At 34.7% G+C, this 21,651-nt stretch overlaps 1 protein-coding gene across 18 annotated transcripts in view; it reads right to left on the reverse strand.

Annotated features, from left to right (window-relative positions):
* Positions 1–21,651, reverse strand: part of RIMS2 (regulating synaptic membrane exocytosis 2) — a 451,752-nt gene that overhangs the window by 99,671 nt on the left and 330,430 nt on the right. For 5 of the 18 annotated variants that reach the window (XM_030495413.1, XM_030495289.1, XM_030495434.1 and 2 more), the window contains one exon: positions 5,096–5,128. The exons of 12 other annotated variants lie outside the window; for them this stretch is intronic. In XM_030495413.1, the coding sequence (XP_030351273.1) occupies positions 5,096–5,128 (33 nt within the window). The remainder of the gene's footprint in view (positions 1–5,095; positions 5,129–21,651) is intronic. One more of the 18 variants, XM_030495298.1, reaches the window with a different exon arrangement.

Genomic DNA, 21,651 nt, shown 5'->3' on the forward strand with positions numbered 1-21,651 from the left:
ACTTGTCAGTTAAAGGTCTTGTGCTCAAAGGATTACATTTCCTCCTATTTCCAGAGCCATTGAATTTCAATTCTCCTCTAAGGAATCAGCTCTAAATTTTGTCATTCTGGCTGTCTACAGTGTGAAAAATACAACTGCCTAACTGCTACAGGTCTAGCAAAATATCAGGTGATGTGTGATAAAAATGGCTGCTGAATCTTGCTACAGGGCTTTATGTTCAATGTGTGTCAAACACAAAAGTTATCGTTAAAGCAAGCAAAGTCTTTCCAAGAAGTCTGTGATACACATCACAGCCTGAATGAAAAGAAACCTACAGAAATGTGGAACAAGAGAAAAAATAGAAGGTTGTTTAAGTGGTTTTATATTACTGTTTCAGTGAGATTGAAGCGTCAATACACTGTCCTTAAAAGGGAATGCTAGAATGAAGACAATTTCAGTTAGCCAGCTTCCTAGTGGGGGAGCATGCCTTTGCATTTCTGTTTTCTATTTGAGAATTGCTTGATGGTTTTGTTGGGTTTTTTTCATCTTGGCTTCAAACTTGACACACTAAACAAAGACTGAAACCCAGGGGGCATTTCTCACCAATTAAATAAATTTTTATCACAATGTTTAAACATGTTAACCATGTTACTTTGGATTATTTGCAGAATACATGGCACTGCTTGTTGATCTAAGCTAGAAAGTCAAAGAATCTCTAGAATCACAGGTTCATAAATTGACAGGGTCAGCTCAGGTCGTCATCACTAGAGGCAGATCAGTGCAGCTGGTAAATGACAAAGGTCTACTGAAGCAAACTCAGAAGTTCTATTTTGCATGTTTATTGAAGTAATTATTAGGGCTATGACCACCTTTTTTCTATGGTGTCTGGATCCTTTTACAAAGTGATTTTTGCAGGGTACTCTGCGATGCTTGTCTTTGCTGCCTAATACAACAGTGTACATATATTTTGGTGACCTTTGAAAAATACTGAACACTCACATGGAAAAATGAAGAAAAAGAAGCAGTAAGATGAATATTAGCTAAAACACTCCATTTCAGTTCTCAAAAAAATTCTGGCACATCCTCCCTATATGAATGATATGCAATAGTATTTTAAAAATGTTAAAGAAAAATACCTGAGGAGTCAGTGGGCCCTTACATTCTCTACTCAGAAAAATCCATTCAGATCAGCCATGCTATAAACTCTGCATTCTCTTCATGAAAGCCTGAGCACAGTCTTATTGTTAAGCTCTCTAACATCCTGTCTGCCAAGCATGCAAACTCCTCAAGAGTTCCTACCACTGGTATACTCCACAGTATAACCACAGGATATTTCACATTCTGATATAGCCACTTCAAAACATAGGCACAAACACTTGATGATAACTATGGCTCTGCTTCCAGAAAAGCAAACAGCTATTAATAGAGATTCTTCAGCCATCCTAAGAATGCAAGACATCTTCATTAACAATAAACAGAAATATGGTCAAAGATTTAACCAAAGAATACAAAAACAACAGTGGTATATGCACCCATATGTAAGACTCAATTACAAATTTAACTAGCAAACCTTTACAGATTAAAAATCTATCCATTATGTTACTCTATTAGCATGCTACGGACCTTTAAACTGAATTTAGAGTTTACCTATCCCTTTGCTTTTTGTTGACTAACTGCAGATTTAGACTCTTTAAATGTCTCAGTCGCAGTTTAAGACATCAGATTTTAAACACACCTGTCAAACTAAATATCACAGAATCCTTCAGAGATGTACAAGTCATTTAATCAAAATTGTGCTAAAATGTTACAAATTCCATCCAGAAATTTCTTTTTAACATAAGACAGATGGAAACAAAACAAAACACCATCCTGGTCTTTAAAGTAAAGTGTGTCACTGAACACTGACTATAATAATAACTCAAAAATAGAGGGATGTCATGTTCTGTTTATAAAGGGAAAGTATATCATAGTACATTCATGCTTGGAAGGCTTGAAAAACCTCTCATGATACTGTAAGATAAGAACAAATCCAAATAAGTGTGCTTTTTGTCTTCTACTGCAGTTGATCTCTCAGTCACACAAATTTCTTGCCCTTGCTTTCTCCAACAGTTTATTTGCCAGACCTTTCTATGGTTTGGCCCTTCACTGTCCAGGGCTATAAGCTTTTCCAATTTGGTCATTCATCTTTAATAGGGTTTTAGTTTTTGTAGGCTTCACCCCTAGCAATCATGTTATTACAAAGAAACATAATTTTCCATAAAAATTATAAAATACAGGAAAAAAACCTAAACAAAACAACCCGTATTTCAAAGTCCTTGTCCATTTCAATTTTATTCTCAAAGTTAACAAAATCTCTAATCAATGCTTCATATTCTCTTAATATGAGAATTTTGCTCCAGATGTTGCAGAAAAGAACTGACACCTCTATTTCCCTGCCTTTTATGGCCCTGTAGAAGTGGAGCTGTCCCCACTACTCTATCTTCTAACTTCTGCCTGCCTCCTTAAAAAACAGCAATGACTGGGCATTGCTACTCATCCTTTCTCATACTAGAGTAAACCTAAAATTAATTAGCCAACACTTTTTCTGCTACATATACACTGACAGCCTTTAAACTACCATGGATCAGCCTTTCCATAGTTTTGGTGATCGATTTTGAGGCATAGTTACTTGCGTAATCTCACATCTAGGCCTAGATTAATTTTGCAAGGCTGAAGAATGTTTTCGGTATCTCTCATGTTTGAAGACCACAGTAAGTATTATTTGCAAGCAATTGCTGGCACAACGGTAACTGGCTAGTCTGAAACATCTTACTGATTGAAAAGAAAGATGTCTGCTTCATCACTAAGGTTCTTTGGCAGGTAGAGGCTTACTTCCCTTGCTCATACTGAATACATAGGGAGGTGAACAGGCATACGTCTCCCTAACAGTTTTCACAATACTTAAATCCTACGAAACATATTAAATTATTTCTGAAATACAATTTTAGAAACAAGTCGTGAAAACTGAATTGCAAAGCTCCTCCTTCACCCAAGGAAAATGGGGTTTAGTCATTAAGGATGCTATCGAGCTCTACTGCTTTCAGCTAAAAAAAAAAAAAAATAAAATTATTATTATTTGTTAACTTTCTAACTTGCTTTTTTGCTTGAAATACAGAGCATAAGCTTTGCATGACCTCTCACAGGACTTTTCAATTGAAAAATAGCCTAGATATTTTTCAGGGAATAACATTTTCTCATTTTTGCATTTCAAATGTACATCTGAAACTATGTTATTTGCACAAAATAAACTAACTGCTCCTGAGTTTAAGGACAGTAATAATAACTTCTGCAACTGCACTGCTGATCATGCTTTTGCATTTCTATGCTAGACAGTTAAATTTATCAGTGCTTAATACATTTATTTAACACTGTTGGTGAGCTAAACAGTGTTTTGCAAGAGTCCATCTGAATTGGAAAGTCAAAAAAAAAGCTAATAATACACAGGCACTGCTTTCTTACATATGTTCAAGAAACACAGGTGATAAAAACATGTTTTTCTGAGACACTAGATATCATTTTAAGATCTGATTTCGTCCAACTCCAAGAATCAGAAGGGCTGATATTGAATATTTTGATTCAATATTTGACTCAATCTATAACTCAGAGGAAGGTTCTTGAAGAAAAAGGTTCAAAACTTTCCTTTCCTTTTACTATGAACATATAGGAAATGGGTCAGCCAATCCAATAATTTTATTTTTCTAATAAAAGAGATTCAAAATCAGGAACTTGGAAGGGATCGTGAGCACAAAGCAAGTAAACGTATATAAACGCAGTCTTTCTAAAGCACAAATTAATTTCTAATAGTGGTGATTTGCAGAAGATGGAATTCAGATCACACTACCACTTGTCTTTTCTATCCATACTCAACTTTTTTCCCTCCTGTAATTTGATTTCTAGCTTGAGATCATTTAATATGAAAATCACAGCAAGTAACATTTGCAAAATTCATAAAGATGGTCTTTGACTCTGATTAGGACAAGAGTAGCACCAAGGGTAAGACTGAGTTCTGAGAAGTCAGCCACAGTAGAGAAAAGACAAAAATGTTTGACTAAATACCACCCAAATTAGTGGACCCCAAAACTGCTTCAGATTTCAGAAGCTAAATGACATCCAAGTGGCTTCTGTAATTTGTTGGGATTAGTTGGAAAATAGCAGAGGCACAGGAAATTAATTAGAGCTTTGACACAGTAACTGTAAAATTTAAATTCTATAGGTGAATTTCATTAACTTAAATATGGGGAAATTCGTTGTTGTTCTGGCATACCACAACTGAAAAAGCAGGGAAATGTGAACAACTACTGCATTTTCAGAGCTAGGATAGCTAGCTAGACATGTTCTCTGCCAGTAATATAGTGTACATGGGAAATTCAATAAAATGGCAGATTAAAATTCCATATGTAAAATGAAACCACAAGTAATGCACAATATGAAAGAAAAGCTATGATCAATAGAGCTAAGTTAAAGCTCCTTCAATGTTTTGACTTCACACTCTCTCTTGTTATCATAACCTTATGTTTTACAACTTTTGGCATGAGAGAATAACTTCTGATAATTAACAACTCTACTTCTAATCAAACTAGTTTTTATTCAGTGAAGCTAAGTTTGAAATTCCAGAGCATGAAATTTAACTTACTAAAATTATTTGGTTCTCAAATTATATCCTCCCAAGATGAAAAATAACTAGTTGTATCAGTTTCCATAATTTTTGTAGCAGTTTTAAAATGCAAAGATAAAACAAATTATAGATTGTTTTCAGGTGCTAGTTTGAAGCTTAAAGGCTACTTTACAGATCATGGAGATGGGAAATAAGAACTGATATGGTAGAAATTGAATCATTTTAAAGTCTTCTGGCATAGCACACATCATCTGTTACCTTTTAACAGTTTTTGTAGAGTACATAGTTTATAGGTAGTAAAAATTTCATATGTATATTAAACTTCAGTTCTTACAGTTTGCCAGTATTTAAATATTCTGAGGGGAAAGAGAGTGAAAAGTATGTGAGATGAGCTGTGATAAAATCTATAGGAAAGGTAAAATGAAAAAAATAACACAGAGAAAAGCAGTAGAAGAGACAGACCTGAGTTTCTTCTCCGTGATGATTCCGCTTCTTCTGTGATCACATCGTGTAATGTACAGACATAGACAAAGGAGATGGGCGTGAGAGGATGTATTCAGAAGGTTAAAACTGACACTGAGGGAAAGGGCCAAAAGTTGGTGTAGAGATAAGTCTGCAGACCAGAGTTAGTAAATGGGGAAAAAAATAACACAGACACCAGAAGGAAAAAAGAAAGCTGAGGAAGAAGTGGTTAAATTACTGTTGTTGAAAAAGAGCAGTAAAGATAGGGTTAGTATAGGAGCTGAGGAAACAATAAAAGTTATAACTGACAGCAAAGTCAATCCTTGCAATGAAGCTGAAGAAAAAGCTGGATAGTAAAAGGTATGTTAACTAGCATAAACACTTTTGTTCATGACTATTCAACTTTTTGGAATGTTATCTACTTGAACACAAGAATTCTTTTTCAAGTATTGAACATTCACTTCAATGTCACCAATGAGAACTCTATTAGATTTTTCAATTCTTAAATTATTGTAATTTATGCTAAACCAAACGTCACATGTTCAAAATGGAAAACTTGTTTTGTTTTGTTTTGTTTTGTTTTGTTTTGTTTCAAAAGGATATACAAGCTCAGGAATTTCAGAATCCACATAACACACTCTGGAAAGGATTGCATTATTGTAACACTCCACCAATGGCAATATTATTAAGACCAAAATACAGAACGTGAGAAAAGAGAATATATAGCTATTAACTCACATGGTCAATTCAGCAGATACTTTTTCAGAATAGATACTTTTTCGGAACCAAATGACATTCTCATCTCACAGAAGTCTAAGTTAAGTTACTGCAAATGCATGCAAGTTAAATGCCAAAGGAACTATCTCTTTACTTACTTTATTACCTCACATTCAAAACCACACTGCCATTTCAGACATGGAGAACATCTGAGGGACAGTGTCATTCTCTGTACTGAAAATCTATTTGTAGCAGAATAGGAAGAATTCATCTTGAAAAGTAGTAATAATTACAAAGAACTGTGAAGCTACCATCACTAACAGAACAAATGCATTTTTTTCCAAAAATCATCAGGAATAAAAAAAAAATATATAACTTTAAGCCCTGATCTAATTTCAACTTGTTCATAATTCATTAACACTGCAGATGCTAGATTCAGAATTCTAAAAAAGTTCATACACCACAACAATATCCTATAATTTTATCCACATTTTACAGTCAATATCAAGATACCATTAAAAATGAAAAATTAGAATAAGCAATGTAAGTCAATTAAATGAAACGAGTCAACACTAAACTACATCTGATAACCACTGTGTTCTATAGTTAAACAATTTTATTCTATATCTGGCAGATTATAACATTCATCTACCATCAAATGCCAAAACTGCAGCAAAACTTCATTGTAAACACAAGCAGCTTGTAACACACATATTTAGAACGCAGTTTTAGGCAATTAGATTTGATTACAGAATGCACACACCTAAGTGCTATATACGAGTAAGTATATATATGTATATATACGAGATAAGTAATATGAAAGCATAGCTGCTGACAGTTCTGACAAAGGATGTTAAGTATTCACATGTTAAACAAAAGTAATATTGCATAAATATCTTTTTACAGGGCAAGGACAATGAATCCATAGGATGAAATACAAATAAGCAAATACAAAGAGCTACTTCTCCCCGGTGTATTCAGCTCGAATTAATATAGTGTAGCTATAACTGATATAACTGTTAAATAAATAAATCATAATTACCACCAAAATCCATCTAAAGTACTTAAAATTTTCTGAAAATGTTTTCCATTACATATCTATAGCCCTGAAGTAAGCACTCCTATGTCAAAAACAGTTATTAGAAAGTCTTTATCATGACCACCTTATCCTTCATTTATTATTTTTAATATCCATAAGAATGCATAGCTTTGAGACATGTACTGCATTAAGATAGATCCTTCTCAAGAAATTTTCAAAGGATGTTGGAATCACATTTCCAAATTAGGATTATGCCTGGTATGGTAATGCAAAGCATTCTAATAGCATCATTGGGGATCAGCACAGACACAACTGAGTAACTGGGAAGCTCCCTTTGAATATTTTAGAACCAAATGACTAGTATTTGGCTGAATATCAGTCACATGTACCAATACTTAAAAAAAATTTCTGAAACTCCTCAGACAAAGTATTTATAAAAAAAAAATTACACATAAAAGTGGCAAACAAAAAGAATTTTTAATTACAAATATTTCTCACTTTTAAGTTTTTACTAGTGAAATATATCAGAATAATTATAATAGCAGTCAGAGAGGAAAATAAAAGATAATAGATGTCTTCTTACTATGGATACCTGATATCAGCTGATATCTCATCTCTTGAGATAAATGGCATAATATGTTTGCATTAATTATTGCAAATATTAATGAATTAGTAGAAGTATCAGTACGGTAATGCACCAATTTCTTTCAATTAATAATGATAAGAAGAAAGTCCTAATACACTGATTAATATAGACACAATAGCATTTATGTGAATCAATCTCTTCCTGATTCAGAAGCCATGCCATAAATCCCAAACCATAGTTTGAAAATTGTCTGGCTGTGTAGCTTGTAATCCTCCAAAATAGATCTTTGTTGATACAAATACATTCAAATCTGAGAAAAAAATAATGGAAGAAAATTCTATTAAATTTACATCATGTCAATAAGCAGTCTTAATTTGCATAGTTATTGCTTGGTAGTAGAACTAGCATTTATTCGGTTCAATTGTTCATCTTGATGTACAATAGTGGTATGTATAAGTTTATTATACAGAGATTTAGAAACAAACGAGACTCTCAATGAATAATATTATGAAGTAAATGAAAATCAGGTATTTTACTGCAAGTCTGAATAAAGCAAAAAAGTATCATCTATTTTGTCATGCATTGATGCAGAACTTCTCAATATAAGTAATGTGACTTATTAAAAAGAAGTATTTAGGAATTTAAGCTTTTTAAAGAAATGCAAACATGCCCATCTGAAATTCTGGAAGCAACATAGGACAAATAGATGTAAGTTAATTACTCTTATTTTCCTCAAGGCTTTTCTTGAGTTGAGTTTTCTCTTCTCCTTAAAAGTGAAGATATTTCACTGTATACATGGTCTCAGAAATTTCCAAGACTTCCAGATTTGGAAAGCCTCATTTCTGGATTTTTCACAAAATAAGATATGCAATAGCAAATCAAATAGGCATAATCTTAAAACGTGAAGACTTTAATATAGAAATGTTCCATGGAGTCTGTATGTTCCATAAATATATGGCACTAGTCTGGATGTGGTTAGACCTGAAGAATGACATAATGCATCTAACTCTCAGGGAAGATGTTTCCCTGATGCCATTCAAACTCTGCAATTCTGAGGACACAGATAAAAGAGGAAGAGTAGATCACAGAATAGTTAAGAGCAGAAATGTTTGTTAAAAGAAGATTCAGAGTGAAAGGCTATTTGACTGCATTGAGGTACCAATAAAATCCACTTTCCTTAATCTTCTTTAATAGTGTTTAGCAACATCTTCCTGCAGATATGGAACCTGTTCCACACTTCTGAATTTTTTTTAGTGAGGTAATTCCCTACTAGTTGAAGGTGAGTTCTTTATCTTAAACTGTAAATCCATGCACACAAAATCGCAGCTGTATACTGGACAGATGCTGACATTTTTCCTCAAAAGTATAAGCAGAGGACTAACTAGGACAAGGAAAATACAGGGAAGACAGAAGCAATACATATGATTTTTCAATTATATAACATGTTATATATAATGTACTCTCTATAGAATACATGCTAGGCAAAGGCAGTAAGAATAAGGAAAATGTGAGTTATTCATACCCAAAGATAAGGATAATAGAGAAGGTAGAAAACAACATACAAGAAGAAATCTTAAATATTCTCAGTAGCATGAACTCTATAAATCAAATGAAACAACGTAGACTGCATTACTTTTTCATAGTCTCAAGAGATAAACTAAACAAGGAATTCAGAGAGAGGTTTTATGACATTGTTTCTCTGAATAAGGTTCACATTATAATTTTATAAGGGGAAAAAAGACAACATAGTAACATTTGAAAATATTAATGCCATATAGTTATGTATTGGATCTGAAATACCATAAATCCTGAAAAGATAATAAATCTCACTTATAAGGTGATTTAGGTATTCAAACATCAATACTACCTCAAAAAGATACCTAACATCATGCATGCACCTTCTACTGTCAATAAAGGATAGATGAGCTATCTTAAATCAGACATCTCTCCATTCTAAATCTATTCTCATCTTAATGATGTCAAGAACTTTCACCACCTACAGAATTAGATTGTCCAGGAGATCACATAGTTAAGACTGCAGGAATGGTTTCCAAAACACAAAAATGCAGTAAAAGGATATATATAAAAAGGCATGTGCTTAAGACATTTTCAACCCACTTCACTATGTTTCATCCACTGTAAATTACGGTAATACCCTGAATTAATGCAATTTGGCTACAACACTGAAGTGCAATATTTGACTGTCCTATTCACACTGGGCCTGCAAGTCCCGTCCACAGAGTTCCCTTTTCTCTCTGGAACCCAATTCTTTGTTACTTTGGACCACACTAGGCATATTTTCTTTCAAAGTGGCATAGGGAAAAAATGAAAGCCAATTTTAAAATACACAAATACATGAGAAGACTGTCTATTTTAAATACACTATTTATTAATCTTAAGATGAGTCCCTGGAAAGTGTGCAAACACTCATTTGTTTTCAGGAAAACAATTATTCATGCCATATATTCAATCTACTTTACTTTCCACTTGTCACAGGTTAAAAAATCCTCATAGATTCAACATGTCTCTTTTTGTAAATTTTATCCACTTCAAGATTCCACAGCATTGTCGTAAGATCTTTTTCTGTACCTTCTTCCCCAGACCTTCCACAGCACACTGTCAGGGCCGTGGACTTTTTATTCTTCCCTTTCCCAATCCATTTCTTTTGAAAACTCTTCTACTGACCAGTCAGTTTTCATCTTCAGCAACCATGAACTACTCCATGACTCCACGCTGCTCCTCTCCTTTTCACAAGCTGGTAATTTTATACCAGCTGCCTTCTTTAAAACTATAAATTTTATTTATCCAACACTCATTATGTCATTTATATGAAATTCTAGTGTGCTCTCTGCTCTCTCTCTGTCCTATCATTACTTTGCCTTTTCTAGCCTCATTCATTCCTTGTTTCTTACATATCTCACTTTTTATAATTTTAACCATGACTTTGGTTTGAATTATTTTTTAATATTTTAGTACTTCAGCTGATTCCATGGCAATAGATAACCTACAAAATTATATTCACATTAAAATTATTTCTGAAAGACATTGTCTATGTACAGTCAAGGAATACTACCCAGGAGAGAGAGAGACATATAAGTTCCATGGATAAAACAAGCCTTCAAATTGAAAGCCAATTTATATATATATAAAGACTTACCATTTGTAAGCACCTATTGCCTTTGTATTTTCTGATGTGCCTAACCTACCATTGTCCTCTAAAAGCTTAGTATTATATTAAAGAAATATGGCTTTCCCCCAAATAATTACAAGGACACTCCATTTTTACTTCACTACACTCTGAGATGTATAAATCCATTTCAACTATTCTGTCTCCTTTTGGTCAATCATATTAAAATATGTCAGCACTTTCCCATTGTTCTGTTCTTCAACTACTGCTGAGAAATTAAAAGTATCTGTGGCAAAGGTTGGATATTTGATGACACTGCAATCTTTCCAATGGGCAACAATAATGAAACTATTACAGGATGGTTTCCAGATAATAACCATCAAATCTAATGTCTCCATGTAGAAAGAACAGGGGAAAACCAATAGTGTTTCTTTTGCTGTCTCATGAAGATAGCTTCTGTATTACCTGTACCAAAGAACTGACAGACAACAGAATTAAGCATCACTGTGTTGATACCCTAAACTTTGTGCTTTTTCCCTTTAAACAACTCTGACGTGTTCAAGAGAGTCTAGTGATGATACTAATCATTGCTTTTTAAGAAAAACAGTATCTTGCCTTACCTTACCTCTGTCAGTACAGAACACATTCCCTACCCATAGCTTTCTTCCTTCCAACTTCTTCTCATAAGGCCTCATATATGCAAACGCAAAACCATGTGGAAATGTTTGCATACTGTGCTGCTTTTTTTCACCTTTTTTTTTTTTTTAATTCACTGGCCAAGGAAATATGATTAGAGGATGAGAATTTTATTCACTTTCTTTCATATGCCATCTATTAGAGCTCAAGAGGCAGGGGTGCTGAAAATAGAAACACTTAATAATATCAGATATGAACAAATAACTACTCCACATGCTCTTTGATGCAGTGGTGTCCCAAGAATGCAGTAATCTCTGACAGAGTGCTGACATTGGCTAAAGGAAGGGCACACACATTCAAGACATGGCTTGAATTTTGATGCTATGCTTACCTATGATTCTGCAACTTTACTCTTCCAATCCTTCAAAATCTTTGCGTTACTACAATTGACTCTTTGTAAGATGTGGAACAATAGTTTTGCAAATATCCTCAGAACTTAGAGATTACAGGCACTGTTAAGAAAACATGTTGATTTCTGATATTCAGGAGCAACATTTTATCAGCATCTTCTATTGAAAAGCCAGAAACATAAGAACCATTTTACTACTTTATTTAATGACCTTAAATTGTCCTCCAACAAATTTGCTAATCTCTTTTCTAGTCATGCATATTTCTTGAATATTAACACTTCACATGATTCAGTATTGCTGTTACTTTTTCTGTAATTTTCTGTTTTGTAATATATTTTTGTTTTTCTGTTATTCTGTTATTCTGTAATTTTATTATCTATTTATGTTTTTATCTACAACTTGCTCACAGCTCAGTTCTTCACTCAAGGTATTTATGTAATCAATATCTACTTTTTTCTCACAGATTTTCTTAGCTATAATACTGCCATAGCTATTTCCATGTGACTGGTTAGGTTAAATTCTTAACATACAAAGTGAACATAAAACCACAACAAGCTTCCATAACAGGCTATAGCAGAAAAATCATTGTATGAAAAGGCAATCAAAACAGGGCAACAGCAACATGAGGTGCCTGTGTTCCTCCTTGCTTCTCTCTGCATACCGCCAGTTGCAACCAGGAACTAAGTTGCATTAGTTTCACCTCGCTGTTTTCTGTGCAACATCTAAACATTTAAAGCATTCTCAGATGAAAGAAAGCACTGTCCTGTGCAGAGGGTAAACCCCATATTGAAAACCTTCAAGGACTTTCAAGCTTCCTTCGGTAGATTCGCCAGGCTACGTTTGTGCTAGAGCATGGTCGGAGATACAATATAACTCAGTATACAGGGTTATGGCACCACCTTCCAGCTGTCCTGACTGCTATGCCCTGGAAATGCACTGTCTGTAATGATAGAGGGATGTCTGTAGGGGACAGTAGTGTGCCACGCATCATGTGACTGCTGGAGGCTGCCTTGGTTTGTAATACTGATACTCCTTCACTTCTACCACATTAGTACCTAGGGCTTTTTGACAAACCAGAGAGAAACAGCCTGGAAAAGCATCCTTATACTGCATATAGATATGCAGTATTTGGTGCCCATTGTGGAATGTTCATGACCACTCCAGATGTTTCTGCCTCATGTACCACTGTCCCATGTGAACGTATCATCGAGGACTTTACTGATAATGTAAATCAGAGCAGAATTTTTGCTCTCATCAGGCATCAGCCCTCACAGAAAGACCTACGACTGTAGAGTGCAGAACACAATTTTTACGCAATTTTGTATCTATCTATTGTAGATCTTGGCAACTGTGGTTTTCCAAATCAATTTTGTGTATTCCCTGCAGCACTGGTGATCAGTGGTACTGTTCCAGTGGGAAAAATGGAGAAAAGTCAGATAAATATTGTTTTAACATATGAAACACTTCTAAAGTGACAACTTTTTAATGTCTATATTTGTTTCTGATTTCTGTTCTTCTACCTGGGTTTTGTGTTTTGGGTTTTTTTTGTCTTAGAAGTTTTCACTCATGTTCCAAAATCTAGAATGCCCCTCAAACAGCCGTCTAACAAAATATGGCTCCTGTTTCTAAAAAATTGGGAAGGTGGCTCTAAACAAGTATTGGTAATAACTATGAATTTGCCATTTGCCTAGACCACAGTTCTAAGCCCACCTCAGCTGGGAGAGAAATAATGTTTCTACTACATAAGGAAAATTCTGGGCAGACGCGTTATTCAGCAGAACTTGCCCTGGAAAGACAAGAGTGAAGATCTGTAGACATTGTATTTTCAATCTGTCATGCAGTAACAAAAACACTCAGCTGTGTGATACGTTACATTCTGATCCTAACTCTTATGAGCAGTACTTGCTTTTCCTGTAAATTCCCCTGAAGCACTAAATAGTCAGGGAAAAGGAAATGCAACTGCAGGTCTGGCGTTTTGCAGTTAGGTTCCCTAATTCCTGTGTTACAGAGTCAATCCAGATTTTGCTGCTCTTCTTCAGTTCTGACTCTTGCACCTTCAGCTGCGAAGTAGTTGAGCTTCAACAAAAAAAATTAGAAATGATCAGCATGTGAGACCCCGCCTGCAGTACTGCATTCAGCTCTGAGGACCCCAACACAAGAGGGACATGGACCTGCTTGAACGAGTCCAGAGGAGGATCACGAAGATGATCAGAGGGCTGGAGCACCTGTCCTATGAAGACAGGCTGAGAGAGTTGGGCTTGTTCAGCCTGGAGAAGAGAAGGCTCCAGGGAGACCCTAGAGCAGCCTTCCAGTACCTAAAGGGGCCTACAAGAAATCTGGAGAGGGACTTTTTACAGGGGCATGTAGTGATAGGACAAGGGGGAATGGCTTTATACTGAAAGAGGGGTAGATTTAGATCAGACAATAGGAAGAAATTCTTCACTGTGAAGGTAGTGAGACACTGGCACAGGTTGCCCAGAGAAGTTTTGGATGCCCCACCCCTGGAAGTGTTCAAGGCCAGGTTGGATGGGGCTTCGAGCAACCTGATCTAGTGGAAGGTACCCCTGCCTGTGGCAGGTGAGTTGGAACTAGATGATGTTTACAGTCCCTTCCAACCCAAACCATTTTATGATTCTATGATTCTATGTAGGTGAGCCAACACTGAGAATACAGCATTAATTTAGGAAGTGGCAGAGTTGGCCAATCTTGTAAACTTTAACTTGTGTGATTGGGATAAGTGCTGTTAGAGTGAGACAACTAATATGCCCATTAGAGAGAGATTTGCAGCCCAAAACTGAACCTAAGTATTCTTGAACTGAAAAATTTCCATCACTCAAGTAGATCCTTTAAATACAGGATGAAACTTGCAATGTAAAGATATCTTTTTTTCCCCTTTCTTTCCCTTCCTTTCCTTTCCTTCCCTTTCCCTCCCTTTTCTTTCTACTCTTTACAATGTGCTTATCACCATAATATTACAGTGCCTTTTGCAAGTGCATAAATCAATGTGACCAGGACTTTTTATTGTCTGATTCAGAGGAGAGAACAATAATATTATTATCATAATCATAATCACCGTGATTATGACTAGGTTTAATTTTATTGCTATGCATTTGTAGGAACAAAGATGAGGTAGAATAATTGTACTTTATATTTGGGGCATGCAAAAGTTTCTGATAGTTTCTAGTTTCAGAAGAAATCTGCTCATGTACAGGATAGAGGAAGAAGAGTTCTCTTAGATTTGAGAACTTCAGCTGATGGAGGTATAAAATGCAGTTTGTATAAAAAATTACATTGAAACATTATTTCTGCCTTGTGTGATGGTGCAAGAAGGTTTCAGATTCAAGTCTTTAGAAGATGACTTTCCCACCATACATGCAGTAGGTACTTTGGTTTGGTCAACAACGTAAGAATCAGCATAACTCATACTTGGATTCCTGAGGCTTGCACACATAGATAAATCATAACAAAATTCAAAACTAAAAAGCAGGCTAAGTCTAATATTGTGCCAGAACACTTCTCTTCTAATGCAAGTGCATTCTAACACAATTGTTTACAAAAGCAGATCTATTTTGACTATTCTAAAACAGAAGTATATAATCTAGATGGTCTCTACACACTAAAAATTTCACACCAAAGTGAAAAAAATAAGGTAAGTCAAGCACACACGCATTACAAAAGCATGAAATGTGTTTTTATAGTCTCATGCTTTCATGCGGTTTTCCAAACCCTGACAAACCTGGCTCAGAATGGTGGTTCTTTTTCGGCAATGGTTTGTCATCAGTTATTGTACCATTCACCTTTTTCTGCTGGTCCTCCCATGTAACTTCTAGCATAAACCAAAAACAAAAATCAGAAATATTACATAACATTATAAGACAGCTGGTATCATTTGGGACAACTGGGTCTAAACAAATGTACTATCATTAACATGGCAAAAAAAAAATTAATTAGTTTTTTAATTTAGCAGCCTGTGGTGGAGAAAATTATAAACATCTTAACAATGAAACAGAACACACTACACGAAAACTGGTATCTATGTGATGTGCCAAATATTCTGCTTTCTGATATTTAAGAACTGGAGTAAAAACCACAATCATTTCTTCAATTTTTCAAAGTTAGCACTCTATATTCTACAGCTTCTCACAATATCTTTTTGTTTCTGTAAATTAAAAAGGAAGTTTAAAATATTTTGGTATAAAACCTTTGCAAACTTATAAATAAATGATAATAAAAAAAATCCAAAATAAAAGTGAGCCAGCAATCACGTATGATTACTCTAAACTGGCAAAGTATTTTTAACAATGTATTGTTAAGCCAAAACTGGGTTTCATTTACTTTCTAAATCTGGGATTTAATTTGAATTTGGTTTTTATTTTAGGCAGATTAAGTTATTCAATAAAAACTCTTTTGCTAGTTATGGATCCTCTATCCTGAAACCGGTATTTCTGGCCTAACTGCTTGGAAAAGGACAGATTCAATACCATAAACTCCATTTCTGCTTTGGGCTGTTAAGAATCTGCTTATTTTGCTGACCCTGCTAAGCGCAAAGTTCCTCACAGCCATCTCGTGCAGATATAACCACTTTTATGGCCTATGAGTTTTTTTTTTTTTTTTTTTTTTTTTTTTGATGAATGAGGTTTAGATGAGACTGATGGACATTTGGCATTCAAAATGTAAACATTAAAAATGTTATCTCTAGGCATCCTGTAGCCTTCTTATCTGTGGCTGTTGTTGTGCTATGGCAGGCTGCTGTTCTTTAAAAGGTGGCTTTGATTTTTGCAAATGATGGAGTTGCAGGCTTCAAGTAATACATCAATAAATAATGATTTCATGACACCACAGATATGCATGCTAGAACAGAAACTGTAATCTTTGAAGCACCATATGTTCTAAGCGCTAAATAAGAAATTTCAAAAGAAAGATTCTGTTTCCAATCTGTGTAAATAAAATCTTATTATATTTCTTCCTACAAAAATATGATTCTTTCCTTTTCTCTATGAAAATACACATTTAGCAATAAAATATATACTGATGCCCTCTATGCTTCCTTTTCCTTGGATGAGTCCATAAGTGTCTTCTTAGCTAACACACAAAAAAAAATTCAATGACCTTAGTAAAGCTACCTTTGAATTTAAGGAATAGTCAGTGCTAGGAAAAAAAATAAATAAAAATTAGACAATCATTTAGGTCTAATAGTGGAGATATTTAAAATAAGATAAAAAGTAGGCAGACAATAATGTCAAACATGGAATTTTGCCAGGATATATAATGAATAGTCTAAATACTGGAGAATACCAGGAAGCCCAGAGTGATTTCCATGCTAGATTTATCACAGTTTCACAAGACAAGGACCTTCTCGGTCAGAGTTCTTTCTCAGAACTCCTGATTCAGTTCTGAACCTAAATACTGTAGTTTGCTCAGTCAGCAAAATCACTCATCATACCGAAGTTCCCTACCAAAAGAAAAGCTTTCCTAAGCCTTGCTAATTTTTGAGAACTGAGTATCTAGAAAATAGCTAACTCACTTGAGAGGACTCTAGAACTGCTTCTATAATAACACTTGAATTGACAAACATGACCAAATAAAAATAAAACACAAATATAACTCTTTGAATAAATACTTTTGCCATATGTTAACCTTAAAAAAAAACCCAAAATCACTATTATAACCAGCAAGACATGCTACTTTTTTATGTTTATACTAGAAGTGATAGAATGAGCATGTAAACACTTTCAGACTTCCAATGACATCTTTCTATAGCTTTAGTTATTCTTATGGCATGTCAGCATTAAATTCAAATGGCTGCTTAATTTTATCAGCAGTTAAGTACAACTCCTAGATTTAGTATATGCAGATAGGAGGTACTCCAGATCAGGTGAAAAGACTTCATTCACTTCTAGAAAATTTCAAGAGTTCGGCTAGTAATCATTATTATTGCAATTCAGAAATTAAAATAGATACATCCATTAGATTTATTCTAACATTCAACCTCTTCTTCACTATTTTTTAATGCCATTTTTATCTCTAAGCTCTACAAAGCTAAGAAAATAGGTTGATAAATGAGTACTTTCTGTTTAGGAACTAGTAAGAGATGCAGATGAATAGACAAAATGCTTAATGTCAGGCTTCCTGTCTCCTCCCTGGTTAGATAAATAAGCATTATAATCTCTAAATTTTTTTTTTTTTCACCAAGGCAAAGGGCTGCAATCTATACCTTTGTTGTTTTAACCAAAGCCAACTTTTGCCAAATTGTAAATATTTGGAAAGAAACCATACAGTTTTCTAATTCATCATTCACCTCTTATCACTCTCACTTCCCATACAAATGAACTTCAGTCTGTCTTCTGTTGTGATAATCAGTTTTGACATGTATAAAGAAAGGTGTAAAATTATTGAAAATTTATGCAAAAAGACTTCATCTAGATTATATAAAAATTGAGCATCTTGAGTCAGAATATTTTAGATATCTGATGGACCTCTAAGGCTAGAAAGATTTGACAGGTGCACTGATCCAGATTTTTCCCATCAGTATGAAAGGTATAATCTCTAGATGTAGTCGTTTCATTAGATGCACCTACCCCCTGCCCTCACCACCACAGTGATTTATGGAGCTGGGCTCTCCCACTGCATGTCAGGATGGCACTTGGTTGTGTGCCATTCCCTCTTGAGAATGATACTCACTTGTGCTGTCTGGGAGAGGGGGTTGGTGCTCTCCAGTACATCTAGTGTGAAGTACAACCTCATCATGTCTTACATTTTTGTTTAGAATATTCAATATGAAAAATATGGAAATAATACATGAGAAGCATAGTTGCATATTTCCAAATTTGTTTAATTTCTAAACATGCTGACTTAGCACCAGGAATGCTGCAGTTTAACTGGAATGATGCTGCAAACTGCAGAAGTACAAGGTGATGCAGCAAAATACCAGATGCAAATGATGAGTTTTATTATGCAAATAGTACCTCCCTCCTTTCTTGTCTCCACACTACAGACAGTAATAGCTCTTTTCACAATTACACCTTGCTTGACATATTTTATATACTTTCTCTTTTATTTCAATTTGTATTATTTTTATTAAATTCACTCATCTATTATATTCTTTTCAGCACCTAAAATTTCTGTGAAGCAATTTTTATCAGTGCATTTCTAGTTTTAGACTTTTAATTAGGTTGTCATAAAGTTTTAACATTTTCATTAGGACATAATTTTCCTGCAAATGAAAAGTCCTCAGAACTTCCTTCTATTTTTAATTTTATAAGATGAATGTTCAGAAAGGAATTATGTTCTTAATAATGTACAGTGACTACTGTGAAAATGAGTCACAAGTGGATTTGGCTAGTGCTTCTTAAACACAAGGCAGCACAATAAGCCATTAGAACTATGGGATAAATTGTCAAAAGCTGAGAAACTATGCTTTGAATCAGATACTCAGGATCTTTAACTCATGCATGAAGAATACAAGAAAAATAATTAAAGACATAAAAAAGGCTAAATTTGTGTTATGAAAGTTTTAATTTACAAAACAAAGTCCCTAAGAAAATTTTTAAAAAACCACCAGTCTCAAGAGTTCACACAAGGAGAAATATTCTCAGCTGTGTCACATCTCTATCACGGGAAAGCAAATGGCTTCAAGTCATGATACATGAATTATCCCAGACATACTACATTATATCTGGAATGAATCCAGTCCCACCTTCCACCACCAGCATGCTGCTAATGGCACCAAGGCCAGCTCCAAGTGACACTAAGTCATCAATGAAGGCTTTATGTCAGGCTGCTGCTGCTCCTACATCAGAGAAACCTTCAGACGCCTCAGGAAAATGGTGCTGATGATCCTCTACCCTGCTGTAACAGGAACTAGACTCGCCCAATATCTGAAGACAAATAACGGCACACATATAGTCTTTTTCTGATAAATTTAGAGCAAGACCTCCTGTCTCTCCAGGTAATATGCCACAGCAAATTTGAGGACATAACTTTTTAGCTTCCTCTTTTGTCACAGTAACAGTTGATCTACATTTTGATCTCTATACACTGGAAGAATATTTTAAAGAATGGTTCTGTATGTTAGAGCTCAAAGCATTCATAAGAGACCTGATGATTTCTTCCAAAGAGTGAAACGAATTTGGGCCTTGCATTGTCCTAAATGTTGGTAAAATTTGGACAGCATAAAGGTAGGGACAGCACCTCTCCTTTTGTGTTTTATGAGCACACATGCACACACATCTTTACACACACACACACATGCACGCACGCAAATGCACACACACACCCCTTTACATGAAAATACTTTGCAAATTTGTGCCAGATGAACAAATGAATGCTGGGATATGTTAGTAACATTTTAAAAGAAATAAACTGTTGTTCATAAATGGCTGTGTAAGCATCACTTATATTGTCTTATATCACTTATATTGTGGTTTTAAGTAATACAGCATCCCAATTAAAATTCTGACATATCCTAATTATTTATTGTTTTGATTTCATCTTCCTTACTGAATTACACATTCTGCAAAAAACCCCTGGGCTTCATCCCCTAGGGCTGCAATGGGAATATATTAAAAGAACTTTAATGGAAGTCATTGGGCAGGCAATAAAAAATATTGCCACATATCTACATTTAATATTATCATTACTAGTTTAAAAAAAAATGCACTGTAGTTTACTTCTTTACTCCAGAAATGTTTTCTTCATTAATTATTTGTAGCTGTAAATCACTTAACAAGCCTAGTCCAGTAGAAGTCTCTTCTCATCATATTCTCTAGCTGCAAATCCCATCAATTCTGGTTTAACCTTATTTTTAAAAAGGTTTTACTAGTGGATCCCTCTATATGGGGAATATATTGATTTGAATCTTTTGCTTGATTTGAACCCATTCAATTAATTTGAATCTATTGCTGATTTTACAGAAAAATTGTAGAGGTATTCAAACAAGCTCACAGAGAGTATTTGTTGCAATATCGCTTAGTAAAATCACAGTCCTCCTTTAGCTAAAAATCAAAGTATCATGTTGCTGCTTTTATAAATATAATAAAGTTGTAAAACATGAAGAAAAACTTAAATGCATTAGATCAGTCAGAAGAAAAAACAGTCAATGGTACATTAAATATGCATGTATAAATAATTAGTAAAGTATATTTAAATATCACAAACTAAATATATTGTTTTTAAGCCACTATCAAGGCTTTTTTTCCAGGACTGTCTTGGGCAGGGGAGGATTTGTTTATTTCCCAGCTTCTTAAATGCTTTTAAAATATGGCAGTTTTGCTCCCTCTTCTGGTTGTATGCCTGAAACGTGCTAGAAATGAATGCAATACAGCTGTCCTGCTGGCCTATTATCAGTAGGAGTATTTTGAATATCTCAGAAGAATAGCTTTACTGAGTCACCCATTTGAATAAGCATAGCAGGTTTGTGTTGGCAGAATGGATTTAAGACAGGAGAGAGGGTGCAGAGAGCCTATGAGGAAGATGAAGACATCATGTAAAGATACCACTGATGTTTCTGTAGATTCCAGAGGCACAAGTCATAGGGGATCCAGTATCTTGGGAAAGCACTACTACACACTCGTTCTGCTCATATTCTTTTCCCCCAGCATCCACACCTGGTCTGCTAAAGACCAGACACTGGACTAGACAGATTTTTAGTCAGACCCAGTATAGCTATCCTCATGCTGCTATGAAAGATAAACACAAAAAAAGTCAAAATATCACCAGAGTCAAATGATTAATTAATATAAATAATGCAAATTACAAGTAATGATGAACATAAATGTGGAGCAAAATGCAAGGGCCTGATCTGCACCTCTCTCCCATAGTCTGCTTGTTTGCATTCCTATTCCTTCGGTGTCAGCAAGTGCTTTGCACACAAGTAAATATGAACAGCCCACAAATCCACTCAGAATGCAGAATGGAAGGTTTATCGTGGTATAGGTTTGGTTTTGGGTTGGGTTTTTTTCCAGGTTTTTTAATATTTACTGAAAACCTGCAATCTTATAATCTAATACCTTTAAACATTTCCTATGCAGAAAGATAATTTAT

The sequence above is a fragment of the Strigops habroptila genome, chromosome 1 (genome assembly GCF_004027225.2).
Source record: "Strigops habroptila isolate Jane chromosome 1, bStrHab1.2.pri, whole genome shotgun sequence".
In the NCBI taxonomy this organism is placed as follows: Eukaryota; Metazoa; Chordata; class Aves; order Psittaciformes; family Psittacidae; genus Strigops; species Strigops habroptila.